Source organism: Abramis brama (assembly GCF_963993115.1).
Source record: "Abramis brama genome assembly, chromosome: 11".
NCBI classification, from domain to species: Eukaryota; Metazoa; Chordata; class Actinopteri; order Cypriniformes; family Leuciscidae; genus Abramis; species Abramis brama.
The window spans coordinates 29,307,073-29,334,956 of NC_139973.1; the positions used below are offsets into that span (position 1 = coordinate 29,307,073).

At 43.4% G+C, this 27,884-nt stretch overlaps 1 protein-coding gene across 1 annotated transcript in view; it reads right to left on the reverse strand.

The window, feature by feature from the left end:
- spega (striated muscle enriched protein kinase a) overlaps positions 1 to 27,884 on the reverse strand; it is a 101,664-nt gene that overhangs the window by 12,703 nt on the left and 61,077 nt on the right. Inside the window, exons 16-26 of the mRNA XM_084127790.1 lie at positions 15,567 to 15,679; positions 15,206 to 15,374; positions 15,018 to 15,123; positions 11,492 to 11,689; positions 11,354 to 11,411; positions 11,153 to 11,230; positions 10,874 to 11,046; positions 10,757 to 10,783; positions 10,278 to 10,430; positions 10,130 to 10,172; positions 10 to 78 (exon numbers count right to left, since the gene is read on the reverse strand). Of these exons, the coding sequence (XP_083983916.1) occupies positions 10 to 78; positions 10,130 to 10,172; positions 10,278 to 10,430; positions 10,757 to 10,783; positions 10,874 to 11,046; positions 11,153 to 11,230; positions 11,354 to 11,411; positions 11,492 to 11,689; positions 15,018 to 15,123; positions 15,206 to 15,374; positions 15,567 to 15,679 (1,187 nt within the window). The remainder of the gene's footprint in view (positions 1 to 9; positions 79 to 10,129; positions 10,173 to 10,277; positions 10,431 to 10,756; positions 10,784 to 10,873; positions 11,047 to 11,152; positions 11,231 to 11,353; positions 11,412 to 11,491; positions 11,690 to 15,017; positions 15,124 to 15,205; positions 15,375 to 15,566; positions 15,680 to 27,884) is intronic.

Genomic DNA, 27,884 nt, shown 5'->3' on the forward strand with positions numbered 1-27,884 from the left:
ATTGCTTACCTGCCATTTCCGTCGGGCTAGTACTTGCTTATGTGATGTTGTGATGATGCTTTTTCCCTTTGTCAGTGACTAAGGAAAATATGACAATAAGATTAATGTGTAAACATTTCAAGCATGACAACTCTTGGAATACTTTACCATGGTAATGGATATGACAATGTTAATGTATTTGGTCTTTGCAAAATAGATCTGCTATGCTGTTGCTGCAGAGCAATTACAAAGACTTGCTACTAACAGTACATGCACAGGCAAGCTGCTGTAAGCATGTGACATACTTCTGACATACAAATAGCATATATGACATTACCAATAGCAGACCTATAGGGCTGGAGCTGGAGGAGGTGGTGGGTTTCTGATAGCATGCTGCAAGACTTGTTTACAGCAAACACAGAACCAAATTATTTACAACACCATTTCCAGAATAGTTGGGACATTTTGTAAAATGCTATAAAATCAAGAATCTGTGATTTGATAATTCTCTTGAATCTTTATTTAACTGACAAATGTACAAAGAAAATATTTCCAATGTTTTCACTGACCAACTTAATTTTATTTTGAAAATATAAACAAGTTTTGATTTTAATGGCTGCTACACACTCCAAAAAAGGTAGGACAGAGGCATTTTTACCACTGTGTCACTTGAACTACACTTGATTAGTATCCTTAATTCCCAAATGATTAACTAGTGTAATTAAGGATAATTACACTGTTTAATCATTTGGGAATTAAGGATACTAATTGTTGAAGTGTTGCAAGTGGAATATTTGCCCAATCTTGTCTGATATAAGACCACTGCTCAACAGTCTGTGGTCGTCACTGTCCTATTCTCCCTTTCATAATGGGTCATACATTTTCAATAAGAGACAGATCTGGACTGCAGGCAGACAGTCAGGCACATCCCTTCTATGGTGCAGAGTTTCTAGAAACCACTCAGTTTTAGCATGTGCAGAATGAGGCAGAAAGATGTCATCTTGATGGTAGTTTATGTCTCTGTATAATCCAAATATATGCCTTCATGTCAGTGGTACCGTCACACAAATGAAAGTTACCCATACCGCATGAACTGATGCACCCCAGGACAGATGTTTGCTTTTGCACTTGTCACTGATGAAAGTCTGGATGGTCCCTTTCGTCTTTGGGACTGAGAACTCAATGTCTGTTTTTCCCAAAAACAAGCTGAAACATGGACTCTTCTGACCACAGCACACATTTCCACTGTCTTTTAGACCATCTGAGATGAGCTTGGGCCCAGAGAACTCGCCGGCATCTCTGATTAGAACTGTTGTATAGCTTTCTCCTTGCGTAACAGAGATTTGAGTGGCTGTAGCGTCTGAACTAATCAGACACACACAAATTATTCATTTATTTAATGAATAATCCAGCAAACTCACTCTCCCAACCAAGGCCTGTGAAACTTTCCCCAAAAACTAACATCCCAAATGAAGCTAACACACTGGCAGGACGTGGTGTCTTGTTACAGGACACACTGAGACTGATAAGAGTTTTACGATCCAAAGGAATGTGGCCACATGCGCAAGAGAGAGACAATGGGAAGACAGAAACAATCTTTAATACAGACTTTGCTGCATTAATCATAGACTAACTGATCTATAAATGAGCATGCATCCCAGAAACTGTGTGAATGATTTACTGTCTTGTGTACTATTATGTATATACTATGGTATGTATTTTATTATACAACCAACCAACGGTCAATGTAACCTCACCTGTATCATGTCTCCTATCTAATTAATCCTCATTTAACCCCCTGGGGTCGGCGGTATCGCCGGCGATACCAGCTCCCTTTTTTTTTATCAGTTCAAAAGAGATTCATTTTGCTCTGTTGACTTTGATATTACAAACAAGTTTCATACATCAATCGATTCTGTTAAGTGTGTATTATTTTTGTGTATACTCACAATAAAAACAAAGTGTTGTGCTTTTTGCCAAATAAAGAAAAATAAACATGATGTGAGTTCTGCTTTCTCTCTGTCAGTGAAGTCCATTCTGAAACGCGTCCGAAAATGAACAATAACTCAGCGAATACTCAGTCAAACAGACATACAGACACACAGGCATGAAGCTTGAATTCTCTTCTTTTAAATGAAGTAATTTATATAAAAAACAAATATTCTCAGTTCATGTAATCTGTAAGAAAAGTGCGAGATGTCAGTCGTTCTCATCTCATCTAATTATTTTTAATGTGACCCCGCCCACGGAGAGCGCAAATTCAAACGCAAATGACTGAGGCAATCGATGCAAACTGTGAATGCCCCCATATCAGCTCGAGAAAACACAAGTTTAATCAGATCATTGTACTTGTTTACACCGTCTCGCAGCGCTGTGAGGAATAATACTATCGTAATAATAATAATGGAAAATGTACCTCAGAAGTGCGGGTATTTCGAGGAGAAACGGATCCGACTGAGCTGAGGAATACTGTAGTAAGTTTTTTTCCTTCTCAAGTGAATCGCATTTCTGTGTGTGAATGAATGAACGGCAGAGATGCGCGCTGTTTACCACAGCTCGCAAAAAGACCGTTTAAATTTGAATCGCATTTCTGTGTGTGAATGAATGATGATGTTTTAGCAAACTGTATTGCTATACTGAGATGAGTAAAAATCGACTGAAATATGTTGAAATAAAATGTAGGCTATTTGTATAAGCAACGTATTAAACTGCAAATTAACATTTATATGCCCTAATATTTCATAAAAACAACGTTACAGTCAGGCAAATTATGAAAGACAACATTTTGTTGACTAGATTTGGGTACAGTTTTTACTGTAGAATATATTGCCACATCAAATAAGCTTTTGTTTAGCAATTTCTGCTCAATTTCTGCTCATATATATATGTACATATATAAAATACTATTTTTGTCAAAAATAAAGTCATCAACTAAGATGTTAGCTGTTCCAATGTTGGCTATATTCAAACTAATGAATACATATGATAAAATGTAGGCCTATAATCATTTTTTTACAAAGAAAGAGTACACTTGAAATATTGTTGAAATTGTAATTATTGTTGTAATTGTAACCTTTTTAATAAAATAGCAAAACATATTTACAAGATAGATGTAAGCAAAATCTTAAATGGTCAATATAAGTCTTCTTCTAAATATATCTTTTGTCCTTGCATTCATTCTTGTGGCTCAGTCAGTGTCACACCTGAATGAATGGCTCATTATGCAAGACATTACGCATAATGGGTGGGACATTGTATTCTCAGGTGTAAACCACTCCTCGTTCACGCCCCCCTCGCATATTGGCTTTCCAAGCAAAACCTGTCTTACACAATTTAAATCAATGTATTGTTTTATGTGAACGATAAAGCAAGACTATTTTCACATAATTTTGAAGCCAGAACTCGAAGCGACAACATCCATTAGTCAAAAGTCTTGTGGACACATATTTAGTATGAGTTTTGTGGTCTTATTTCAGCAACTTTCATTTTTATTTTTTTCAATAACCACGCATAAACATTATTCTCTTAAATATACAAACATCTACATACATGTTGCTCACATATTATGGTAGCCCTGTTTGTGCTATATAGAGTGAATTTACACCTTTGCCATTATCATGTTTATAAATAACTGAAAAAAGCACAAATGTCAGGGCATGTCAAAACATCCCAAGGGCCCCAAAAACACCTTAGACCCCAGAGGGTTAATGACTCACACTTTGATGTACTTCACCTTCTCTTAGAATGCAGTGTGGATTTGTTATATCTATCTGAGCATTAATGAACAGAAAAAAGGTAAGGCAGAGGTCTAACCACCCCTCCCCCCCACTGGAGCCCAAGGGCCCAGCAGGCCTGAGCACTGCCTGAATATGCCTTCATGCTCCCAAAGGGAGTCAGACTGCCTTTTCTTCAATCCAGAAAACTGCAACTTTACGATCGCTGAATGGGCAACGATCAACTCCTGGCCTTCTCTGCACTTCAGGATGCCGTGCCATCCAGCGTGCCCTCAGCAGGCCAGACTCTCTCTCTCTCAACCACAACAGCGTCGAAACCACCATGCAAGTTCATCATCATCTTCTCCATCCAGCAGAGGAGAAAACAATGGCAACTTGCACCATGACATTTGACACTCACGGACCCATCGACAAACTCAATTTTCAACCACTTCAAGAATTGCCCACTGCACATACCATGCAAGTATCAATTTAATGAGGTGCTCTGAAAATGATAAGCTGATGGTTCTTTTCATAGTTAAATAGATCTTTTCCATAGTTCTATTTCCTGCTTCCGGTTCCACATCACTCACCCTTTTACCTATGCATGTATGTATGTATGTATGTATGTATGTATGAATGTATGTTTGTTTAGTTTTAGTTATGTTTGTGAGTTAGTTAATAAAACTTGTGCACAATATGGATTTGGTATCTGATTCTCTGCTTGCAACAAAGTCCCTTTTACGATCTTGATCTTGTTACATGCTCTAAGTGCTGTACATGCTAAGAAATAATTATTTTTCGGTGGCCATGAAAGATACACTTTTCTTAGAATAAATGAATAATCAAAAGAGGTTGTTGGAACTGATTAATTGATTGTAATATTAATTTAGCTTATCTCAAAGTTAATCTAATTAACTGACCCAAATATTAATAATTAATCATAATCGGTAATTTTGAGTTATTATTAATATTTCTCCTTTGAGCTAATTTGTTACATGGCATTTCTTGATGCAGTGTCATACTGTGTTAAGTAAAAAATGGTTTTCTAAAGTACTCCTGAGCATACGTGGCTGTATTTAACAGAGTAGCATTATGGTTTCTCATGCAATGCCGTCTGAGGGCTCAAAGGTCACGCACATTAAACGGAGGTCTCCTGCCTTGCCCTACACAGACTGAGATTTCTCTGGTGTCACGGTTCATGGGTTCACTGACTCGCCCTCGCTATGTTGTGTGTATGTTTGTGTGTGTGTGGTGGGTGTGGCTCATTATCGTTACTGATGAGCGGATCAGCGGCAGCTGAGTTTCATGATTGGCGTCCTATTTATTGTCTGTGATTTCGTCCTGTGTTTGTCAGATCGTTTGGTGATTCTCCTGGATTATTGTCCATGCTTGCAGTTCCTGAGACTTCGTTCCTGGTTCTTGCCTTTTTGTCTTCTGTGTTCCTGAGGATCATCTGTGTCGCCTGGATTATCTGCCCATTGCGTCCCTGCATTACCGAGCTCAACATCTTCTCTGCCCACGACGACTGACCAGCATCTCTATCTATTTCCTGCATTGTTCAATAAACATTTCTGTTTCACTCGCAAGTGGATCTTTTGCCTTCATTTACAGAGTCTGACATAACGATCTGACCATCAATGGATTCAGCGAGTGCACCCGGACTACAGGAATTCCTCGCAAACAACAATGTTCATATGGACCGGCAGGACGAACAGTTAGTCGCCACTGGTCGGGCTATACAGGCTCTGGTAACGCAGGTGTCCGAGCTCAACTTCAACAACTGAGAGTGCCCACTGCGCCACCCCCGCCGCCCGTTCCCCACGATCCACCCAACACCAACCAGCACGAGCCACACATTCCGACGCCTGAGAGGTGTTCCAGTGAGCCGAACCTCTGCAGAACCTTTCTGACTAAGTGTACCATCTTCTTTTCTCTCCAGCCTGTAACCTTCGCTTCTGAGCAGTCTAAAGTGGCATTAGTAATGACACTACTTTCCGGACGCGCGGCTCTGTGGGGAACGGCGGTGTGGGAAAACCAACATCTCTGCTGTTCCTCGTTCCATGCACTCGGAGAGGAGATGAAACGAGTGTTCGACCGCGCGGTAGACCGCCAGGACAACAGAACTGTCTCCGATTTCTCCATCGAATTCCGGACTCTGGTGGCCGGGTGCAAATGGAATGAGGAGGCGCAGTGGGACATGTTCCTGCATGGGTTGGCTGACCGTGTTCAATGTGAGATTTATACCTTGGAGCTACCTAGGAGTCTGGACGGACTTATTGAGCTGGCCTTGCGCATGGATGCGCGTTTGCAGCAAAGAGGGAGTCACTCACACCAGGCTTTGGTGCCAACATTCCCTGAGTACTCCAGTTCCAGAAGAGAGAACACAGTCAGTTCACCGTTCGATCCTGAACCCATGCAGGTAGGTCGAGCTCGGCTTTCCCAGGAGGAGATGGAACGTCGGAGAGCGAGTGGACTCTGCCTCTACTGCGGCAAGGCCGGACATTTCCTTGCTTCGTGTCCGTTAAAAGGTCAAGCCCGATAGTAGGACGGAGGTTACTGTCAGGTGGGCTAACCATGGCTAACTCCTCTACCACTCTCCTCCCTGTAAGACTGCAATGGGCAGACCGTTTTCATGACTGCCAGGCACTTATTGACTCTGGAGCTGAGGGGAACCTTATGGACCACTCCTTGGCTCGACAGCTTCAGGTTCCCATCAAGTCCTTGGAACATGTTATTTCGGTCAGCGCCTTAAACGGACAAGAACTCCCTGGTATTACACACTCTACTTTCCCTCATCACTTCTGGGAATCATATTGAAGACACTTCCTTCCTACTCACTGAGTCACCTTTAGCTCCCATCGTTCTGGATCATCCGTGGCTGGTGAAGCACGAACCCAGAATAGGATGGGGTCTGAACTCGGTCTCAGCATGGAGTGAACATTGTTATGCCTCATGTCTTTTGTCTGCTTGTTCGTCTGTTTCTCGTTCTGTGTTGCAGGAGGAACCAGTGAACCTGTCAAACGTGCCACAGGAGTATCTCGACTTGAAGGAAGTGTTCAGTAAGTCCCGGGCTGCTTCTAGATTTACTGCCAAGTACGTTTCTGCCTAAGGGCAAGTTATATTCGCTTTCTGTTCCAGAAAGGGAGGTCATGGAGAAATATATTTCTGATTCTTTGGCAACCGGAAATATTCGCCCTTCTTCGTCTCCCGCAGGCGCAGGGTTCTTTTTTGTGGGTAAGAAGGATGGCTCGCTGCGACCATGCATTGATTACAGGGAGCTGAATAACATCACTGTAAAGAATACTTATCCTTTGCCGCTGATGTCTTCAGCCTTCGAGCGGTTGCAGGGAGCATCTCTTTTCACGAAACTGGACGTGCGCAATTCTTATAATTTGGTCCGCATAAGAAGGGGGGATAAGTGGAAAACGGCGTTTAATACCCCCAGGGGACACTTTGAATATTTGGTTATGCCTTTTGGCCTGTCAAACGCCCCCGCCGTTTTCCAAGCACTCGTCAATGACGTGTTGAGAGATATGGTTGACCAGTTCATATATGTCTACCTGGATGACATATTGATATTTTCTTCTTCTCTCCAGGAACACGTTCAACACATCAGACGAGTGCTCCAGAGGTTGCTCGAGAATGGGCTTTTCGTCAAGGCGGAGAAGTGCACGTTCCATGCACAGTCAGTTCCGTTTTTGGGGTATATCGTCTCGTCCGAGGGAGTGTGCATGGATCCTGACAAGGTTAAGGCTGTGGTTGATTGGCCAATTCCAGATTCCCGTAAGGCCCTGCAGAGGTTCCTGGGATTCGCCAATTTTTACTGATGTTTTATTCATAATTTCAGCCAACTAGCCGCTCCTCTGACCACCTTGCAGTTCTTTCACAGCGGCCTCCCGCGGACGACAAGATGCACCCTTGCGCGTTCTTTTCTCATCACTTATCGACTGCCGAACGTAATTACGATATTGGTAACAGAGTTGTTGGCAGTCAAGTTAGCATTGGAGGAATGGCACCACTGGTTAGAGGGAGAGGGGGAATCCTTTATCGTCTGGACCTATCATAAGAACCTTGAGTACATCAGGTCAGCCAAACGACTGAACTCCAGGCAGGCTTTTTTTCGGTCGTTTTGACTTTTCGCTTTCGTACCGTCCAGGCTCCAAGAACATCAAACCTGACGCGTTGTCTCGTATTTTTGATCGTTCCGAGCACCCGTCTACTCCAGAGTGCATTCTACCTGAGAGACTTATTGTCTCTACACTCACATGGGAGGTCGAATCGAAGGTCCGCACAGCCTTAGAAGGGGTAACACCTCCGCCGATTGCCCACCGGGTCGATTATTCGTGCCGGAGGGAGTCCGGTCAGACATTATTCGGTGGGGTCATAATTTCAATGTGGCGTGTCATCCAGGAGTTAGTCGTACCAGATTTTTGGTCAAACAACGATTCTGGTGGCCCTCTATTACTCGTGATATTCGGGGTTTTGTTTTGGCTTGTTCAGTTTGTGCCCGTGGTTAGACTTCCAATCGACCCCTGGATGGGTTGCTTCAACCACTGTCTGTGCCTTCGAGATCCTGGTCACACATTGCGCTAGATTTCAACACTAAAGGGGGTTTGGGCTTGGGTTGAGTAGGCACATAACTCATTACCAGTTTCATCTACGGGCCTCTCTCCGTTTGAGTGTAGTCTAGGATACCAGCCACCTATTTTTCCTAGTCTGGAATCCGAAGTCGCGGTCCCCTCTGCTCACGCCTTCGTCCAGAGGTATCGCCGCACATGGAGTAGAGCCCGTGAGACTCTCCTCCAGGTGGGAGAGCGCACTAAGGCTCAGGCCGATCGCCACCGGCTGAAGCCTCCCATATATGTTGTTGATCAAAAAGTGTGGCTTTCTTCCAAGAACATTCCTCTCCGCTCCGTGAGTAATAAACTGGCTCCCAAATTTATCGGTCCGTTCACTGTCACTAAGATTCTTAGTCCAGTGGCAGTCCGCCTCAAACTCCCTCCTGCGTACAGGAGAATTCATTCCACCTGGATTATCTGCCCATTGCGTCCCTGCGTTACTGAGCTCAACATCTTCTCTGCCCACGACGACTGACCAGCATCTCTATCTATTTCTTGCATTGTTCAATAAACATTTCTGTTTCACTCGCAAGTGGATCTTTTGCCTTCATTTACAGAGTCTGACATCTGGATTCCCTGAATCTTTTCTATGTATGGAAGATGGTGAAAGACATCAATTCTTTACAATCTTGCATTGAGAAATTTGATTTTTGAATAGTTTGACAAATCTCAAAGTGGTGAGCCATGACCCATCTTTGCTTACAAAGACTGAGAAGCTCTTTTACACCCAAAACATGATTCCCTCACCTATTGCCAATTCACCTGCTCATTGTGGACTGTTTCAAAAGAGTTGGATAATCTAACTTGAGCTGCGTTTCCACTGCAGGAACTTTCCCCAGGAACTAGGAACTTTGGGGTGGTACTCGGTGTTTCCACCGCAAGAACCAGGGTCTAAATGAAGTTCTGGGTAAATATTTCCCCCTCCGAAAGTCCCTGCTCACGAGGTAGTACTTTTTCAAAGTTCAGGAACTTTCAGGGGTGGGACTTGGGCGCTGAACATGCTGATTGTTTGAGTTCATGCCACATTTTGATTGGTTGACTCCACGCAGCATTTTATTCAACCACCATCTGTTGCGGTGTGTGCAGTAACAGTCGTCTGCTATTCGAATCAACAATGGAGTTTAAAAAATACGACAGATGGACCGACGACGAGGTTCAGGCTTTATTAAACTTAAATTCAGAGGATGAAATCCAGTGGGAACTATAAAATCGTGCGCAATCCTACGTCACCGGACTATTTGCCTAATCTTCACGGTACTTTAGACCATGGTGGAAACGCAGACAGCAACAGGTCTGGGGGAAAAAAAGTTCCTGGTAAAAAAGTTCCTGGGACAAATTGTTCCAGGTAATTTCAGTGGAAACACGGCTTTTAATCTTTTCACTTTTTTTTTTTTTTGCCTCTGTCCCAACTTTTTTGTAGTGTGTTGCAGCCATCAATATCACAATGTGTTTATATTTACAAAATACAATTATGTTGTTCAGTGAAAACATTGGAAAACTTTTCTTTGTACTTTTGTCAGTAAACAAAAAAGGTTCAAGAGAATTAACAAATCCCAGATTGCGAATGTTATTGCATTTGGAAATGGGATTGTAAATGTTAAGCAAGCAAGCCCATTGGCTGCAGATGCAATTAGCGTGTGCCATGTAGTGATGTGATTGCTAGCAGATTTAATTAAGGTATTAGATATTTCAAGGCACAGTTGAAGGTAGGAGTCGAGTCAAAGTTACCAAAAGTGATGAACTGAAGTGTGTATGAATAATTTGTTTTACTGCATTAATCGGTACTGCAGCCTGTTTGTTAATATTCTATCATACCTTGAACCAAGGATGAAAAATACATTCTGTGGCATCAGGTCTCCTAAAGTACAAATGGTTGAACATTTCATTAAAGAGAGCATAACTTCATGACAATTACAACCGTCAGACATATTTTACCAACAATTGTGGTGCAATAAACACTTACAGTTTGTTTGGTACAAGGAGCTTTATGATGAACCCTTTTGCTTCTCTGTAAAGGTCTTTGAACATGCTTTCCTCAAATGCAACATTATAATTCCTGATGTTCAGCAGAGTGTCACGGTCATTTTCCCCAGCAAATGGGGAAACTCCTGTTAGGCTGTGAATTATGTGAAAGATAAAGACATGTTACACATGTTGAATGCAAAATTCTGTCAGTGGAGAGTTCAAAGTCAAGTCAAGTCAAGTAACATTTATTTAAACAGCGCTTTTTACAATACAGATTGTTTCAAAGCAGCTTTACAGAGATAAAAGGAAAATAATGCAACAAAGTTTGTTTCCAGAATAAAATAGTGTCACAGTCCAGCTTAAGTTAGTTCTGTGATGTTTCATTTTTGTTGTAAAAAAGTTATTAATTTAGTTCATTTATATATATAGCCGCTCTGGAGAAAACCGTGATGTCATCGTCAAATAGGCTATACATACCATAAATAAGTTATGACACCCACTGGCCTATGGAGAGAAAGGTTGTTTTTTTAGGAAATATAGAGAATGAAAGTTTCACCAACTGTCAAAGAGTTAGGTGATGTGATGGTCTTTTACCAAATGTCTGTAGATTTAGAGATGGGTGACTGGTTTACAATCTCAGGAGCAATAAATTCTGGTGTGCCATATTTGCAGTACATTTCTTCATTTGGTTTGACTTTTAGAGCATTGCCAAAATCACAAATACGAATGTGATCACTTTTCTGGTCTGCCATGAGAATGTTTTCAGGCTGAAATACACACACATACTGTATAATTACTGTTCTCTGAAAAGTCAAAACAGTCATTTAAAATTATTAGTAAAGCGTTTAGTAAATTACAGTTTTATCTGATGACCTTTATATCAAGATGAATTATGTCATTATGGTGAAGATAGGCGATACCCTCAAGTAGCTGTCGTATGATAGACTGAACCTGCACATAGAACACAAACATTAATTATATGGAATATATTAATCTGCAAGTAATTTACTTACATTGTTTTAGCATCAATCAGCAGCAACTCATTTTAACTGAATACACACTTCAAACACCAACCTCAGATTCTAAGATGGTAGTTCTTTTTGTTATTCTTTCCAGAAGCTCTTCGTGGCACCTTTATAATCATTTAAGGATAATGATGCAAGCAAACAGCTTCTTATTAAAAAAGGATAATTAATCAGAGGGAAAGGATACAGTTCAGTAATAATGACCACTACACGCCTCTTTTCAAAAGCATCGTGGAAGTGGATGATCTTCTCATGGTCTAACTCTGACAGGAGGGTCATCTCTCTCAGGGAACAAGTCTTTCTCTTTGCCCGCACTGAGATGAATTTTGCTGCAAATGATTGACCCTTTTTTTGTGTCACTCGCTTGACATATGAAAAAGCGCCTCTGTGAACACATGAAGACATTACAGACCTGTCAGATCCAAATATACACAGTGTTCGGTTACACTTTATTTCAAGGTGATGTAGTTACATTGTACTTAAATAAGTAGGCTACTGAGTAATATTAATTAACTACATGTACTTACTATAGAGTTATGGTTAGGGTTTGGTTTAGGGTTAGTAACTTGTAATTATGCATACTTTAATGTTATTACTATAGTAAGTTCATGTAGTAATGTGTAACTTCATCATCTTAAAATAAATTGTTACCCAGTGTTCTCCTAATAATTAGTGATGTCCTGTTCATGAATTAATCGTTCTTATGAACCGGTTCTTTTTAGTGAACCGGTCGAACCAGTACACTAAATTGGACTGAATCGTTCAAAACAGTTTGCGTCTTGCGTCAGTGCTGATCCACAGGTTACTAAAGTTACTCACTTTTGGACATGCCTGACATAGCCCCTCCGACTCGAAATAAACAATATCCCGGAGTATATGTTACTCCAGTAACTCCAACAGTTCACTGTACTGAGACATGTTATGCTGAGAGAACTGATGAGCACGAGCAGCTGATACTGAGCATGCGTGCACTACCGAACGTACAGGTACAGCGGTTCTCAATCACCAGTACAGAACCGAGAACTGTTTCTTTCGGACACGTTCAACATACTGAGAACCGATGAGCTGATGAGCTTATGAGCTGAGCATGCTTGCAATTTTTTCAGAGGGACGAAATGCATGTTTCTTAATTGTTGAACATCAATAAGTGTAACAAAATAAAACATGTTGGAAACATGTTTATCACATAATTACTTATCTCTTATCTCTGTATTATTTTAAATATTGGAAACACAATGAATGGACTGTAAAACTAAACATTTATTATTATTATTTTATTATTTTCAGGAACAGCTAATTTAATTTCTAAGTTGATATAAATCTTTGACGTAAACTCTTGCCAAGGTTTTAAGGGTGCTTAGTAAATGTTTATAATGTGTTAATCAAAACATAAACTATTAAAAATACTGAAGACATGCATCGACTTTTTATACTGACAAATTTATAAACACAACATTTGTGTTTTTATACTGACAAATTTATAAACACAACAGTTTTGTTTTTGCCCCTATTTTTCAAGAGCTGAACTCAAAGATCTAAGACTTTTTCTATGAACACAAAATGCCTATTTCTCTCAAATATTGTTCACAAATCTGTCTAAATCTGTGTTAGCGAGCACTTCTCCTTTGCCGAGATAATCCATCCACCTCACAGATATCAAGATGCTGATTAGACAGCTTGATTATTGCACAGGTGTGCCTTAGGCTGGCCACAATAAAAGGCCACTCTAAAATGTGCAGTTTTATCACACACCACAATGCCACATATGTCGGAAGTTTTGAGGGAGCGTGCAGTTGGCATGCTGACTGCAGGAATGTCCACCAGAGCTGTTGCGGGTGAACTGAATGTTCATTTATTTACCATAAGCCATCTCCAAAGGCGTTTCAGAGAATTTGGCAGTACATCCAACGGGCCTCACAACCGCAGACCACGTGTAACCACACCAGCCCAGGACCTCCACATCCAGCATCTTCACCTCCAAAATCGTCTGAGACCACCCATTCGGACAGCTGCTGCAACAATCGGTTTGCATAACCAAAGAATTTCTGCACAAACTGTCAGAAACCGTCTCAGGGTAGCTCATCTGCATGCTCATCGTCCTCATCGGGGTCTCGACCTGACAGCAGTTCGTCGTCGTAACCGACTTGAGTGAGCAAATGCTCACATTCGATGGCGTCTGACACTTTGGAGAGGTGTGCTCTTCACGGATGAATCCCGGTTTTCACTGTACAGGGCAGATGGCAGACAGTGTGTATGGCGTTGTGTGGGTGAGCGGTTTGCTGATGTCAATGTTGTGGATCGAGTGGCCCATGGTGGCGGTGGGGTTATGGTATGGGCAGGCGTATGTTATGGACAACGAACACAGGTGCATTTCATTGATGGCATTTTGAATGCACAGAGTTGCATTCATGATATTGCATAATCATGTTGCAGCATAATAATGCACGGCCCCATGTTGCAAGGATCTGTACACAATTCCTGGAAGCTGAAAACATCCCAGATCTTGCATGGCCAGTATACTCACCGGACATGTCACCCATTGAGCATGTTTGGAATGCTCTGGATCAGCGTATACCAGCGTGTTCCAGGTCCTGCCAATATCCAGCAACTTCGCACAGCCATTGAAGAGGAGTGGACCAACATTCCTCAGGCCCTAATCAACAACCTGATCATCCCTATGCGAAAGAGATGTGTTGCACTGCGTGAGGCAAATGGTGGTCACACCAGTAACTGACTGGTTTTCGGACCCCCCCGGACCCCTCCAATACAGTAAAACTGCACATTTTAGAGTGGCCTTTTATTGTGGCCAGCCTAAGGCACACCTGTACAATAATCATGCTGTCTTATCAGCATCTTGATATGCCACACTGTGAGGTGGATGAATTATCTCGGCAAAGGAGAAGTGCTCACAGATTTAGTATTTGAGAGAAATAGGCCTTTTGTGTGCATAGAAAAAGTCTTAGATCTTTGAGTTCAACTCAAAAGTGTATGCATGCCAAAACAAAAGTGTAGCGTTTATAATTTTGTTCAGTATAGTTTTGTCGACTGTATAAGGTTTCTGCAGTTCTAAGCTCAGCACATACAGGCCTATTGCAACAGAGTTTCTTGAGTCAAGACAAGAACTGGTTGCTGCAGTGGTTCTCGAATCACTGAGAACTGTTTTTTTCGGACACGTTCAATATGGAGAACCGATGAGTTGGTGATACTGAGCATGCGTGATAGCACCGTCTCTGAACCGAACTTTCTTTCGGCCAACTGCATGCTGTGCTGATACATGAGCACGGGTGAACCGAGGACTTAAATAAGAGGCCGAATTCGGCGAAATGAAAGTTTATTTAATAACAAATAAAATAAAATTGATGAAGACCAGTTTATTCACTTTATATCTTTAAGATGTGAAACATCCGCGTTTGCTCATCGCCTGTAGGGTTCATTTGGAAAACATAAATGTAAGAAACTTATCCAAGATGATTATGACGATGATTACTATTATTTAACTGAAGTTATGATTACAAATGCCTTTATTTGAATGTATTTTTATCTGTCGGGATGATAGAATTGACGTCATTACGTGAGGACGTAAAAGAACTGGTGAACCGGTTTTTATAACCGGTTCATTGAAACGAACTGTCCTAAAGAACCGGTTTGCGGAAAAGAACCGGACTTCCCATCACTACTAATAATAGCAGTGTCCTTCTAGTATGGTATCTGACCTGCCAATCTCTTTGTGTATGTCATAGTAATCAGTCAGCCTACGCATCCTCCGAAGAATTGTGCCTTCATCTTCCATTTGCTCTTCTTCTTCCTCCACATTTTTGGCTGTGAATAAATATATATATAAACCTTGAGTTATTCACTAGAACTGCTTTTGGCCAGGCTAGCCATAATTTGTATAACTTACCAGTATGGACAGTAAGCTCAGCCTTACAGGACACTGACCCAGCCATGTTCTTAGCAGTGCAAGTGTAGACCCCCACATCCTCAGGCTGAGCATTGAGAACAACAAGCGAGCACTCTCTGTCATCATACACAAAGGTAAAACGACTGCTTTCTACAAGAAGAATACTATCCTGAAAGTCAAACAGAGCAAATCATCAAGGACAGCAAAAAAATAAATAATATAAATATATATAATATATATATATATATATATAAAAAAAAAATATATATATATATATATATATATATCCAGTGAATTTCAATTATAGACATTCACATTCTCACGACTATAGAAATTAACATGTTCAAGAGTGTAAACGTACCTTGAACCAGAGGATTTCAGGGTCAGGTTTTCCATCTACAACAACAGCTAAACGAGATGTTTCCCCCACACAGACATCCAAGTCCTCCATGATGATCTCAAATGTAGGGGGCACTGGACACCAAAAAACAATTAAAAAACAACTTGAAAACTCAATAACTGAAGCAGGATCAATGTAGACAATCAATACTCAAGTACGAAGAAATTAAAGGAATAATTTGCCCCCAAAAAATAATGTGTGAAGCTTGTATGATGATGTCATGAGAGTTTTGATGTTATTGACATGTTGTCATATTGGATTATACATACAGTTTATTATATTACTTTTACCCTTTATGTCCCATGACTTGAGGTTTGATTTTATTGGATCATACACAAGTTAATCAATGTTTTGATTATTTCTAATCATGAAAAGTGATTCTCCCTGCTGAAAAATCCAGCATTGCTGGTCGCCATCATAAGGTATGAGATGCAATAGTCCCCAGCATGGGAATTGGGAGTGTTGGTGGACCAGCTACACCAGCTCAGTTTTGCTTGAGAACAGCATGATTCTGGTTCACCAAATAGACCAGCACTATACCAGCCTGGACCATCATGAAATGCATGCTCTTTTCAGAAAAAGTATTACTTACACACAAGAGATTGTATGCTACCTTGTACTAAAAAAAAAAAAAAAAAAAAAAAAAAAAAAATGATTCTTTAAAGATTCTTTAAATATCTTATTTTGAAGAAAAGAAAAGCATACAAGACAGTTGCATAAACATAGGCACTATGTTAAGACTGTGTCTTAAGAACTAGTCTGAATAACATCTTGGTTACGTATGGTAACCCTCGTTCCCTGAGTAGGGAATGGAGACATCTTGTCGGAGGAGTTTCCAACGAATTGGGATCACGCTAGGGAGACCAATTGCCTTTGAGTGAATTAAAACGAGCCAATGAACACTGGCATGCAACATTTGCATTCCGCGTCCAGCCTCGCAGCGCGGGTATAAAGGCGGAAGCGAGCGCATACACAAACGCTTTTTCGCTGAGGAGCCGAACGGTGTCCAGTCCTCCGCGAAGGTACAGCAGCATGGCGACGGGACGAGATGTCTCCGTTCCCTACTCAGGGAACGAGGGTTACCATACGTAACCGAGACGTTCCCTTTCGTTCGGGAACTCCTACGTCTCGTCGGAGGAGTTTCCAACGAATTGGGATCCCTAATAAAACGCCATGGTGCTGGTCCCTTCCAGCACCCTGCCTAAGCTTCAGCCAGCAGTTTCTTGAAACTTATCTCTTATGTGCGGAAGCTTAGCTGGGAAGAAGTCACACTGCTCTTCCGGATAACACTGGGAAAGCGTGCCCAAGATGTAGAAGGGAACGCTGCGGAGCCCAAAACCTGCCCGAAGGGAGGCACTAGGAATACACATGTGCACTAGCCCGTAGGGTAGTGAACACATGGAAGTCTCTGAGGTAGTCCCAGCCCGGAGGGTGGGAGCATTGTAGCAACAATGACAATGACAGCCAGATGGTCTGAATTAGCGAATCCTGATTGTTTCTCTCATGCTAAAACACATATGAGCATGTACATGTTCGTATTCAGAAAGCGTTGAATAATGTGGCCTGGTAGCATGTCTCCAAGTGTGCAAGCAGATCTCGCTGGTTAATGTTTACCACGACTTAATGAAATAAACAAACAAGTCCATATTGTTTCTCAAACTATCACGTGGTGCGACAACAGTTCCCTTACTGTGTCTAACATTTGTTATTTGTGTACTGAAGGTAAATTACACTGGCTCCATTCAGTCCTCTAGGACTATCTGCTTCACTCAGCAAAATTCAACGACGCCTCGGGTATGGCGTTATTTTCCTGTCAAATGTCGAGAGCGCATTATTGTAGCGCGAAAGTACATTAATATAATGCGCGAGCGCGAATCTCTCTGCTCGCGCGCGGAATATAAATGCGCGAGCGCGAATCTCTCTGCTCGCGCACGGAATATAATGTGCCGAGTGCGAATCTCTCTGCTCGCGCGCGAGAACTGGGCACGCGCTCTCAGATACACGTTGCTCTTGTAAGAATTTTCCCTGGGCTCGCTCAGAGAATATGCCTGCACTTAAAACGTGTCTTCGCTTAAAGTAAGCATGTATGTGCTTAGACTGTGTCCCGTGCTTTCGCGCATGCCTAAGTACTCTTCTCTTCAATTTCTTTTTTTTTTTTTTTTTTTTTTTATAAATGCCAAGGTATCAAAAATCTAACTTACATAGCAAAAATTTACAAATTACATACAACTGAATAAAGAAAGCTAAGCAGCATATATATATCCCTCTGATGGTCCTCGGTCATTTCTGACCGAATAATTTTCTGTTTTGAATTTTTAAAAATCACAGCTTCATCGGAAGGTTATGAAACTTGGTGACTTTTCTGGCATTAGGTATGTGAATACAAAAAAAAATTGAGGTCATGATCCGAGCATGCTAAGTGGTCGTAAAAAAAATAGTCACACTCGTGGTCTTCGGTCAAAAATGACCGACCCATAGGAAATGAATGGGAAATTTACAAAAACACAAAAATTCTCTGAATTTTTGTCTGTACAATCTACAAATCGGACACGATTCTAAAAAAAAGTACACCGCAGTAAAGGGGTGACACTCTACAACATCAAGAGTGCAAAAAATTCACACCCACCCACACACACACACATACAAACACACGTTTATACACATACACACCAATAAATTCAGATTACAAAAATCTGTTTTGAATTTTTAAAAATCACAGCTTCATCAGAATGTTACGAAACTTGGTGACTTTACTGGCATTAGGTATGTGAACACACAAAAAAATTGAGTTCATGATCCGAGCATGCTAAGTGGTCGTAAAAAAATTAGTTATGATTTTGGTCTTCGGTCAAAATTACCCCCATAGGAAATGAATGGGAAATTGACAAAAACACAAAAATTCTCTACAAATCAGCCACGATGCAGAAAAAAAATGCTCAGCAATGAAGGGGTGAAGCTCTAAAACATCAAGAGTGAAAAACATAACATAACTAATAATTATAATTAATATATGTATATATAATTAATATAATAATTATTAAAATTATTAAAATAATAATTAATAAAATGTTATAAACCTTGGCAAAAAGTATTATTTGAGAATTTCTAAAAAAATACATTCAATCCACATCTTAAAAGTAAGTAATTTGGTCCAAAAACAACTAGAATTCACAAACATCTCCATTTAGAGCTATACAGGCATCTAGTGGTAAACCCATGCAATAACATGTTTTATTTAATTTTATGATTAATAAATTGATGAATTTTTTTTTATTTTATTTTTTTTCTGAAAGCCTAGTCTCTATTTTACCCGAAAATACTGCATAGAATTTTTTTTTTTTTAATAAAAAAAAAAAAAAAAAAAATCATTATTTTCAATGTCAAAAAATGGACTATAAATATTGCATAAATATTAATAAGTTCAATCAAATTGTCTCAAAATTCTAAATTAAAAAGAATAAATATTATAGAACAAAAATAAATTGCATTGGTTTTTACTGGGATGGAGGAAGTTTCATTTTTAGGTGTCCGGTCATTTATGACCGGGAAGGCCCCCAGTGTGACTGCTAAACGAAGACCATCAGAGGGATATATATATATATATATATATATATATATATATAGCCTATATATATATATATATATATATATATATATAGGCCTACATACATACATATAGCCTGTATATGCTCATAAAAAATAAAAAAACAGAACAGAAAGCTGTAATGAAATAAATAAAAAAGTTTGAAACAAGTTTATTGTCTTAAGAGCTTTAAGATTCTTAGATAACGAAATGCTTTGGATGTATTGTTGGGCCTCTCTTCTAAAAACAATGAATAAGGGATTCTGCTGAGTGAATTTACTACGGTGAATGTGAAATTTTGCAAGGAACAATAATAGATTAATAATAAAATACTCATTAAATTTAGCTTTTTGTATATTAAAGAAACCAAACAGTACATCCTTAAAAAGCATTAAAGCAAAGAGAAATCTGGAAGCAGAAAATTCAACCCAAAATAACTGTGTGTGAGGACAATCCCAGAAGATATGAAGAGCAGTTTCATTAGGGGCCCCACAAAAAGAACAACTTGTGTTTATGATTTAAACCTTTTCAAAAGCTACATTTAATGAGTATTTTATTATTAATCTATTATAGTTCCTTGCAAAATTTCACATTCACCGTAGTAAATTCACTCAGCAGAATCCCTTATTCATTGTTTTTAGAAGAGAGGTCCAACAATACATCCAAAGCATTTTGTTATCTAAGAATCTTAAAGCTCTTAAGACAATAAACTTGTTTCAACTTTTTAATTTATTTCATTAAAGCTTTCTGGTCTGTTCTGTGTTTTTTTTTTTTTTATGGGCATATGTACAGGCTATATGAATGTATGTATATATATATATATATATATATATATATATATATATATATATATATATATATATATATGCTGCTTTGCTTTCTTTATTCCGTTGTATGTAATTTGTACATTTTTGCTATGCAAGTTATATTTTTGATACCTTGGCATTAATAAAAAATAAAAAAAAATAAAGAAATTGAAGAGAAGAGTACTTAGGCATGCGCGAACGCACGGGACACAGTCTAAGCACATACATGCTTACTTTAAGCAAAGAGGAGAGAATCGCGATTGCACTGAACACGTTTTAAGTGCAGGCATATTCTCTGAGCGAGCCCAGAGAAAATTCTTACAAGAGCAATGTGTATCTGAGAGCGCGTGCCCAGTTCTCGCGCGCAAGCAGAGAGATTCGCACTCGGCACATTATATTCCGTGCGCGAGCAGAGAGATTCGCGCTCGCGCATTTATATTCCGCGCGCGAGCAGAGAGATTCGCGCTCGCGCATTATATTAATGTATCCTGTTTTAATTCAACCAGTCACACATAGGAGATTACAGTAAAATGTATTGTTCTGTGTGTACAATCTTAAGAGGAAATATGAATTCTTCCTCTCATAAGACATATGGTCAAGGGAGGCATGTCTTCTTTACACAAAGAAACTTCTCCCGCGTCAGATCAGAAGATCTGATTCGCTGTCGTCCCAAAGAGAGGGCGTAAACAGAGGTCTCTTAAAAGGAAGAGACACTCTCATTCTCTCATCTCTCATCTCCTGCTGTTGCCCTTCCTCCTCTCCTCCCCGGCGCAGCACTTCTCCAAGGAACATCTGAAGGAGGCCCTGGCCTTCTCTATCAAACGAACACATGTTCGAGTCGTAGCTGCGTCCTTTGCAACCAAGATTTGCAACCTCTCCCATCCCGGGAGATGAATCTGAACTTTCTCGGTAACGTTACATTCAGTGAGCCTTTTTAAACTTCCCGCGGCACCGGAAGACGCAGCAGAAACAGGACACCGTCCGCGCTGTCCTGCCTCAGCCTCAGTCTCACCCGAAAGAGCACAGAAACTCGCAAGTATATTCATCTGATAAAAGCTGTTCCAGGTGTCTCGTGAACTTAGGTTTCTGTATGTAATAATTACTAGCTTTCCCCTTCTCTCCGTTTCTTTCTTTCTTTCTTTCATTTCATTTTAGTCTGATCACGTATTTTCTTGTTTGGTTAAATGTTTGTTTGTTTATTGTTTGCATTTTTACGTACGTTTATATTTGTAGCTCATATAATCTCTAGTCTTACACTTATTAAAATCCATAAAATACTTTTCACTGTCTCTGTGTTTGAAAACCCACCTTATAAGTCAATGAAACAGAAGATCTAAGCTACAAAGCTCGATATTATAGACTACATTGAGTAGTTCTTAATTCATAAACTCAGAAAGTTTGATGTTCGTGGCCAGAAGATAAAACTTTCTTGGAGTTTGTAAAGGGATACCCCTTCTTAACTGTGATAATCTCACATTTATTCGCTGGACGAATGAATGATGACCAAACCAGTTACAGAACAAGGTAATCTCGACAATTGATAAAATAAATGTACATGCGATTTCTGAATTATTATGACCATGAGTTATAATTATTAATATTTCCAAAATTCCATATATCCTTGAGCTAATTCACATTTACCCAGAGTCGTTTATTGTTACAGCATACTCAGCAGAGACGACAGAGCAGACTCTGTCGAGGGGAAGACACTGGCTAACCCGGGGGGTAACCGTATCGTGGAGAGAACACATATGGGGTTGCCGTAGGGACCGCAACATAACCGGCGATCCGCCTCGCCTGATGCCGGGGGGGTGACGGAGGAACTCATGAGGTTAGCCGTTTGTTGGGTAACCAACGGAGCAGGAAAACGCACGTATCTAGCCCCTGGGGCGAGAATGGCGTAGCAAGCCGACACTAACCTAATTCCTCGCGCTACTGGCCGAAGCGAGTACACGGGAGGAAACAGGTTCTACACAAAGGCTATAAAACCTAGCGAACGTGTTAGGTGTCGCCCAGCCCGCAGCTGGCACCTTGAGCCAAAGCCCAGGAAGAGGCAACAGTCCTAGTAGAGTGTGCCCTCAACCTAGGTGGACAAGGCATGTCCTGGGAATCATAAGCCCGGACAATAGCATCCACTAGCCAGTGGGCTAACCTCTGCTTGGAGACAGCCTTCCCCTTCTGCTGGCCTCCATAACAGACAAAGAGCTGGTCTGAGGTCCTAAAGCTTTGAGTTCTGTCAATGTAACAGCGCAGAGCGCGAACAGGACAGAGCAAAGCCAGGGCTGGGTCTGCCTCCTCCGGGGGTAGCGCTTGCAGGTTCACTACCTGATCTCTAAAAGGAGTGGTAGGAACCTTGGGCACATATCCGGGCCGGGGTCTCAGAACAACGTGAGAGAAGTCCGGCGCAAACTCTAGGCACGATTCGCAAGCACGAAAGCACGACACTGATCGGGCAAGTTCAGGGGTCTTCCTGGCGGGAAGAACACCAACCGACGAATAGGTTCCACTTCAACGAATAGAGGCGCCTCGTAGAGGGGGCTCTAGCGGAAGTGATGGTGTCTACCACAGCCTGTGGTAGGTCACCTAGAACCTCCACGTCCCGTCCAGGGACCAGACATGGAGTTTCCAGAGGTCTGGACGCGGGTGCCATAGGGTGCCCCGTCTCTGAGAGAGAAGATATTTCCTCAGAAGAATCGGCCAAGGAGGGGCTGTCACGAGGAGCATGAGTTCTGCAAACCAAGTCCGGTTGGGCCAATACGGCGCAACGAGCAGGACCTGCTCCTCGTCCTCCATGATCTTGCACAAAGTCTGTGCGAGAAGGCTCACTGGGGGAAACGCATATTTGCGAAGGCCCTGGGGCCAGCTGTGCGCCAGTGCATCCGTGCCGAGTGTTCCTTCGGTCAGGGAATAGAACAACTGGCAATGAGTCGTGTCCGGAGAGGCAAACAGATCTATCTGAGCGGCTCCAAAGATTTCCCATATCAGCTGGACTGCCTGGGGATGGAGTCGCCATTCTCCTGGAAGGGGCGGCTGCCGTGAGAGCTCGTCGGCTGCACGGTTGAGCACACCAGGGACATGAATGGCTCGAAGCGACCTCAGATGCTTCTGACTCCAAAGGAGGAGATGGCGGGCGAGTCGCGACATACGACGGGAGCGTAAACCACCTTGGCGGTTGATGTACGCAATGGTCGCAGTGCTGTCCGTACGGACCAGTACATGCCTGTGACGAAGTAAGCCTCTGAGGCGGCACAAGGCTAAGCGTACTGCTTGCAACTCTAGGCAGTTGATGTGCCAATGCAGTCGGGGCCCCGTCCACAGACCCGAAACTGCATGCCCGTTGTACGTGGCCCCCCAGCCGTTGGCAGAGCATCTGTGAAAACCACAGCATGCCTGGACACCTGGACTAAGGGCACTCCGGCCCGTAGAAACGCAGGGTCTGACCAAGGACTGAAGGTTTGGCGATAGTGCGGGGTGGTGTTCACCCGGAACGTGCCGCTCTGCCACGCCCATCTCGGGACTCGATCGTGAAGCCAGCGCTGAAGTGGTCTCATATGGAGCAGACCGAGCGGCGTTACTGCGGCTGCCATATGCCCCAGGAGCCTCTGAAACTGTTTCAGTGGGACCGCTGACCTGCCTTGAAAGGACTTGAGGCAGTTGAGCACTGACTGGACGCGCTCCTCTGTGAGGCGCGCAGTCTGAGCGACCGAGTCCAACTCCATACCGAGATAAGAGATCCTCTGCGTGGGGCAGAGTTTGCTCTTATCCCAGTTGACCTGAAGCCCCAACAGACTGAGATGCCGAAGCACCATGTCCCTGTGTTCGCACAACAGATCCCGCGAGTGAGCTATTATGAGCCAGTCGTCGAGTTGAGAATGCGAACGCCATGTTCTCTCATGGGAACAATGGCCGCCTCCGCGACTTTCGTGAAGGCACGGGGTGACAGGGCCAGCCCAAAGGGAAGGACCTTGTACTGATATGCTCGACCCTTGAACGCAAACCGAAGAAACGGTCTGTGTCGAGGGAGGATCGAGACCTGAAAGTACGCGTCCTTCAGGTCGATCGCTGCAAACCAATCCCGGGGACGGATGCACTCGAAGATGCGTTTCTGCGTTAGCATTTTGAACGGGAGCTTGTGCAGGGCCCGATTCAAAACTCGCAGGTCCAGGATTGGTCGTAACTCACCGCCTTTCTTGGGTACAATGAAGTAAGGGCTGTAAAACCCTGACCTCATCTCGGCTGGAGGGATCGGCTCGATCGCGTCCTTTGCCAGCAGGACGTCGATCTCTTTCCTCAGGACAGGGGCATAGCAGCTCCGCACATGGGTGAAGTGGACGCCCCTGAACTTGGGAGGCCGGCGGGCAAACTGAATTGCATAGCCGAGCTGGATGGTACGGGTGAGCCACCGGGACGGCCTGGGAAGCGCTAGACAGGCTTTGAAGAACCGTACCAGTGAGCCCACCCGGACCACCGGCGTACCCGGGGTGGGGCAGCGAGGTGGAAGGCAGGGACTCGACTCCGGAGGCAGTGAAGCAGCCGGAAGTGGAGTCTGGGTGTGTAGTGCAACACCAACCTGCTTCCACGCGGGGGCAGACGGCAGGGAAGGCACGGAGGCGTTCGGCTGCTTGTCGCCCCGAGGCGAAGGAAGGAGGGGAAACGAGGAGCGATGCCCGGGGGTGTCAAGTCCAGGTTTCTGACCCTCCTTGCCCAGCGGGAGATGAGAGTGACGAGGCCAGGGCGGTGTCACTGTCATCTGAGCGCTGGGGCGAGGGGAATGAGAGCGTCGAGGCAACGTGGCGGCGCACACTGTCATTCTGGCCATCTTGGACGGGGGAGACTGGGAGCGGCGAGGCAATTGAGCGTCGTCCTGAACTACCAGTCTCGACCGTGTGTGACCCAAGGGAAATAGAAACTACTCTTTTACTGAAGTTTTGGGGGAACAGAAACAAAACGAAACAAAAGATTCTCCACCGGGGGAAGGAGTGGTGCAGTCACACACTCCCGAAGATTAGGAGGCATGTCCCCTGGGTCGCCCGTCTCAGGGTCTCTTCCCTCTCCTCTTGCCTGGGGGTTTAGAGGAACTCCGAGCGGGCTGGGCAGCTCTCTTTTGGCCGGCACCCTGCTGCCTAGGTGGAGGCTGCTGCTTAGGCTGAGCAGGGGCGGAGGCGGCGGCAGGAGGGCGCCCTCGGCGACGAGCAGTCGAAGGCGCAGCTGATGAAGAATGGCCAGCAGCAGCCTGTCTCTGGGGCATGATGTGTTTTATCACCTCCAACTGCTTCTGGGTGGCGGAGAACTGTTGGGCGTAGTCCTCCACCGCGTCGCCGAAGAGCCCACCCTGGGATATGGGGGAGTTCAGGAGCCTACTCTTGTCCGACTCCTTCATATCAGCCAGGGTGAGCCACAGGTGTCGCTCCTGGACCACAAGAGTGGACATCGCCCGACCCAGGGAACGTGCGGTGACTTTCGTCGCCCGGAGGGCGAGGTCCGTCACCGTACGCAGCTCTTGTAGCACCCCTGGGTCGGTACCACCCTCCTGCATGTCACTGAACGCTTTCACCTGGTGAACCTGGAGAAGCACCATGGCATGCAGGGCAGAAGCAGCTTCTCCACATGCATTATAGGCCTTTCCAGTCAGACTGGAAGAGAACCTACAGGCGCGGAAGGGGAGCGTGGGGTTACCCCGCCAGGTGGACGCGGTCTTGGGACACAGATGCATCGCCACAGACCGTTCCACTGGGGGGATGCCCTCGTATCCCTTCACTGCCCGGCCATCGAGAGTGGTGAGGGAGGAGGAGGGAGTCGACCTGTGTCGGGCCACCAGAGGGGCCGTCCACAATCTCGTCACCTCCTCATGCACCTCCGGAAAGAATGGCACTGGGGCGGCGCGCTGAGAACCAGCACGGCCCGCCCCGAGATACCAATCGTCGAGCCGCGAGGTTTCGGGACACGGTGGAGGATTCCACACGAGCCCAACACTCACGGCCGCCCGGGCAAGCATAGCGGCCATTTCCGGGTTACCACACCCGAAGGGGGCAACGCAGCCGAGTCGTCATCCCCAGAAGATGACAGCTCTCCCTCCGATGCAGGGATCGACATCTGGTCCTCTGGTGGAGCTCCGAAAGAAACAACCGGAGCCACACGAGATGGCCCGGCTGTCTCAATCGAAGGCTCCGATGGCTGCGACACAGAGGATTGAGGAGCCCGTGGGGATCTTTCACCCGGCGGGTTATTCCTCACAGTAATCCTCAGACCACCAAAGGGATTAGCCGAAGTAGGCTTCTTCTGAACTGAACCAGAAGAATAACTAGATCGGGGAATCGCCAAAGGGACTCCCCCTCGTTTGAGGGATCTCAGTCTTGATCTCAATGTCGCGATGGTCATGTTCCCGCAATGAGAACATGACTCATTCACTAACGCTGCCTCAGCGTGCGCGAAGCCCAAACACGTGAGGCAGCGATCGTGACCATCAACCGGTGGCAGATATTGACCACATCCAGAAACACACGGGTGAAATGTCATCCTTAAAAGGTCTTTTGAACAGCTCTTTTGAAAAAGCAGATCGCGTGAAGTGACAGTTGATACCCGGGAGATTGCGAAGATCACTGCCGCGCCGTAACACCAACACCAAGAGGTCTCGAAACAGCAGACTCGTTGAGCTCACGGAAACACAATCCAAAACGCTCATTCATAGGGGTACTGCTGGGTAGTAACTGGATTACATAATCAGATAAAAAAAAAAAAAAAAGTAATTAGATTATATTACATTTTAAAATACTTGTAATCAAACAACAGTTACTTTTCTATTGATTACATTATCACGTTATTCTCACAATAGGCGTAAATTATTCATTAATTATTCATGGTACAAGATTATCCTATTCAAATCAATGTGATAAATGAGATATGTCAAAAATGATCTAAAAAGTTATTAAAAAGTATTTCAAAATACGTTACTTAAAATTAGTAATCTAGATTACATTACTAACTACAATCATTGTCATGTAATTTGGAATCAGTAACTGTTTACAATTTGTAAGTAATCTACCCAGAACTGGTTGCTATATACTGTGTAAATGACTGCCTACATATATGTGGGTCACTTTTAAAAATGTTCACGCAACACAGCGTTGTAGCAGAGGGAAGAGCAACTTCTCCTCATGGTGTGGAGATTTTAATTTTGTTTAGTACCCCCTTGACAGGCTGTTTTGTGTGTTTATTTCTGAGCGAGATGCGTTTGTTTGTTGTATGGTGTTGTTTAGTCATTTAGACACATAGAAGCCGTTCTCCTGTGGTCATCCGGTGAACTATGCATATCCTTTTTGCTACTGTGTGCTCGCCGCTGCGACGCAAGGGCCCAGGTCTGGCAAGCCATCCCCGATGTGTTGAGTTGGGTTATGAACACTATAAAGCGAGGTTATTCGCTCCAATTCGCTCGCAGATCCCCGCGGTTTCAGGCGGTCGTCGAGACTTCGGTGAGAAGCAGTGTGGCTCACGTGCTTCGCACCGAAATACAAAATCTACAAGCAAAAGGGCCGATAGAGTTTGTCCCCCCCGTGCTCAATCTGGGTTTTACAGTCGCTACTTCCTTGTGCCAAAAAAGGATGGCGGCACCAGGCCCATTTTAGACTTGAGACATCTGAACAAAGCCTTCATGAGACGGCCATTCAGAATACTAACTACCAAACAAATCCTCGTGCAGATTCGGCCGGGGGATTGTTTTTTTATGGTGGATCTGAAAGACGCTTGCTTTCATATTCAGATAACGCCCCATCACAGGTCATTCTTGAGATTCACCTTCGAGGGGCAGGCTTATCAATTCACGGTCCTACCGTTTGGTCTGTCACTGGCACCCCATACATTTACAAAGTGCATGGACGCAGCGCTTTCTCCCCT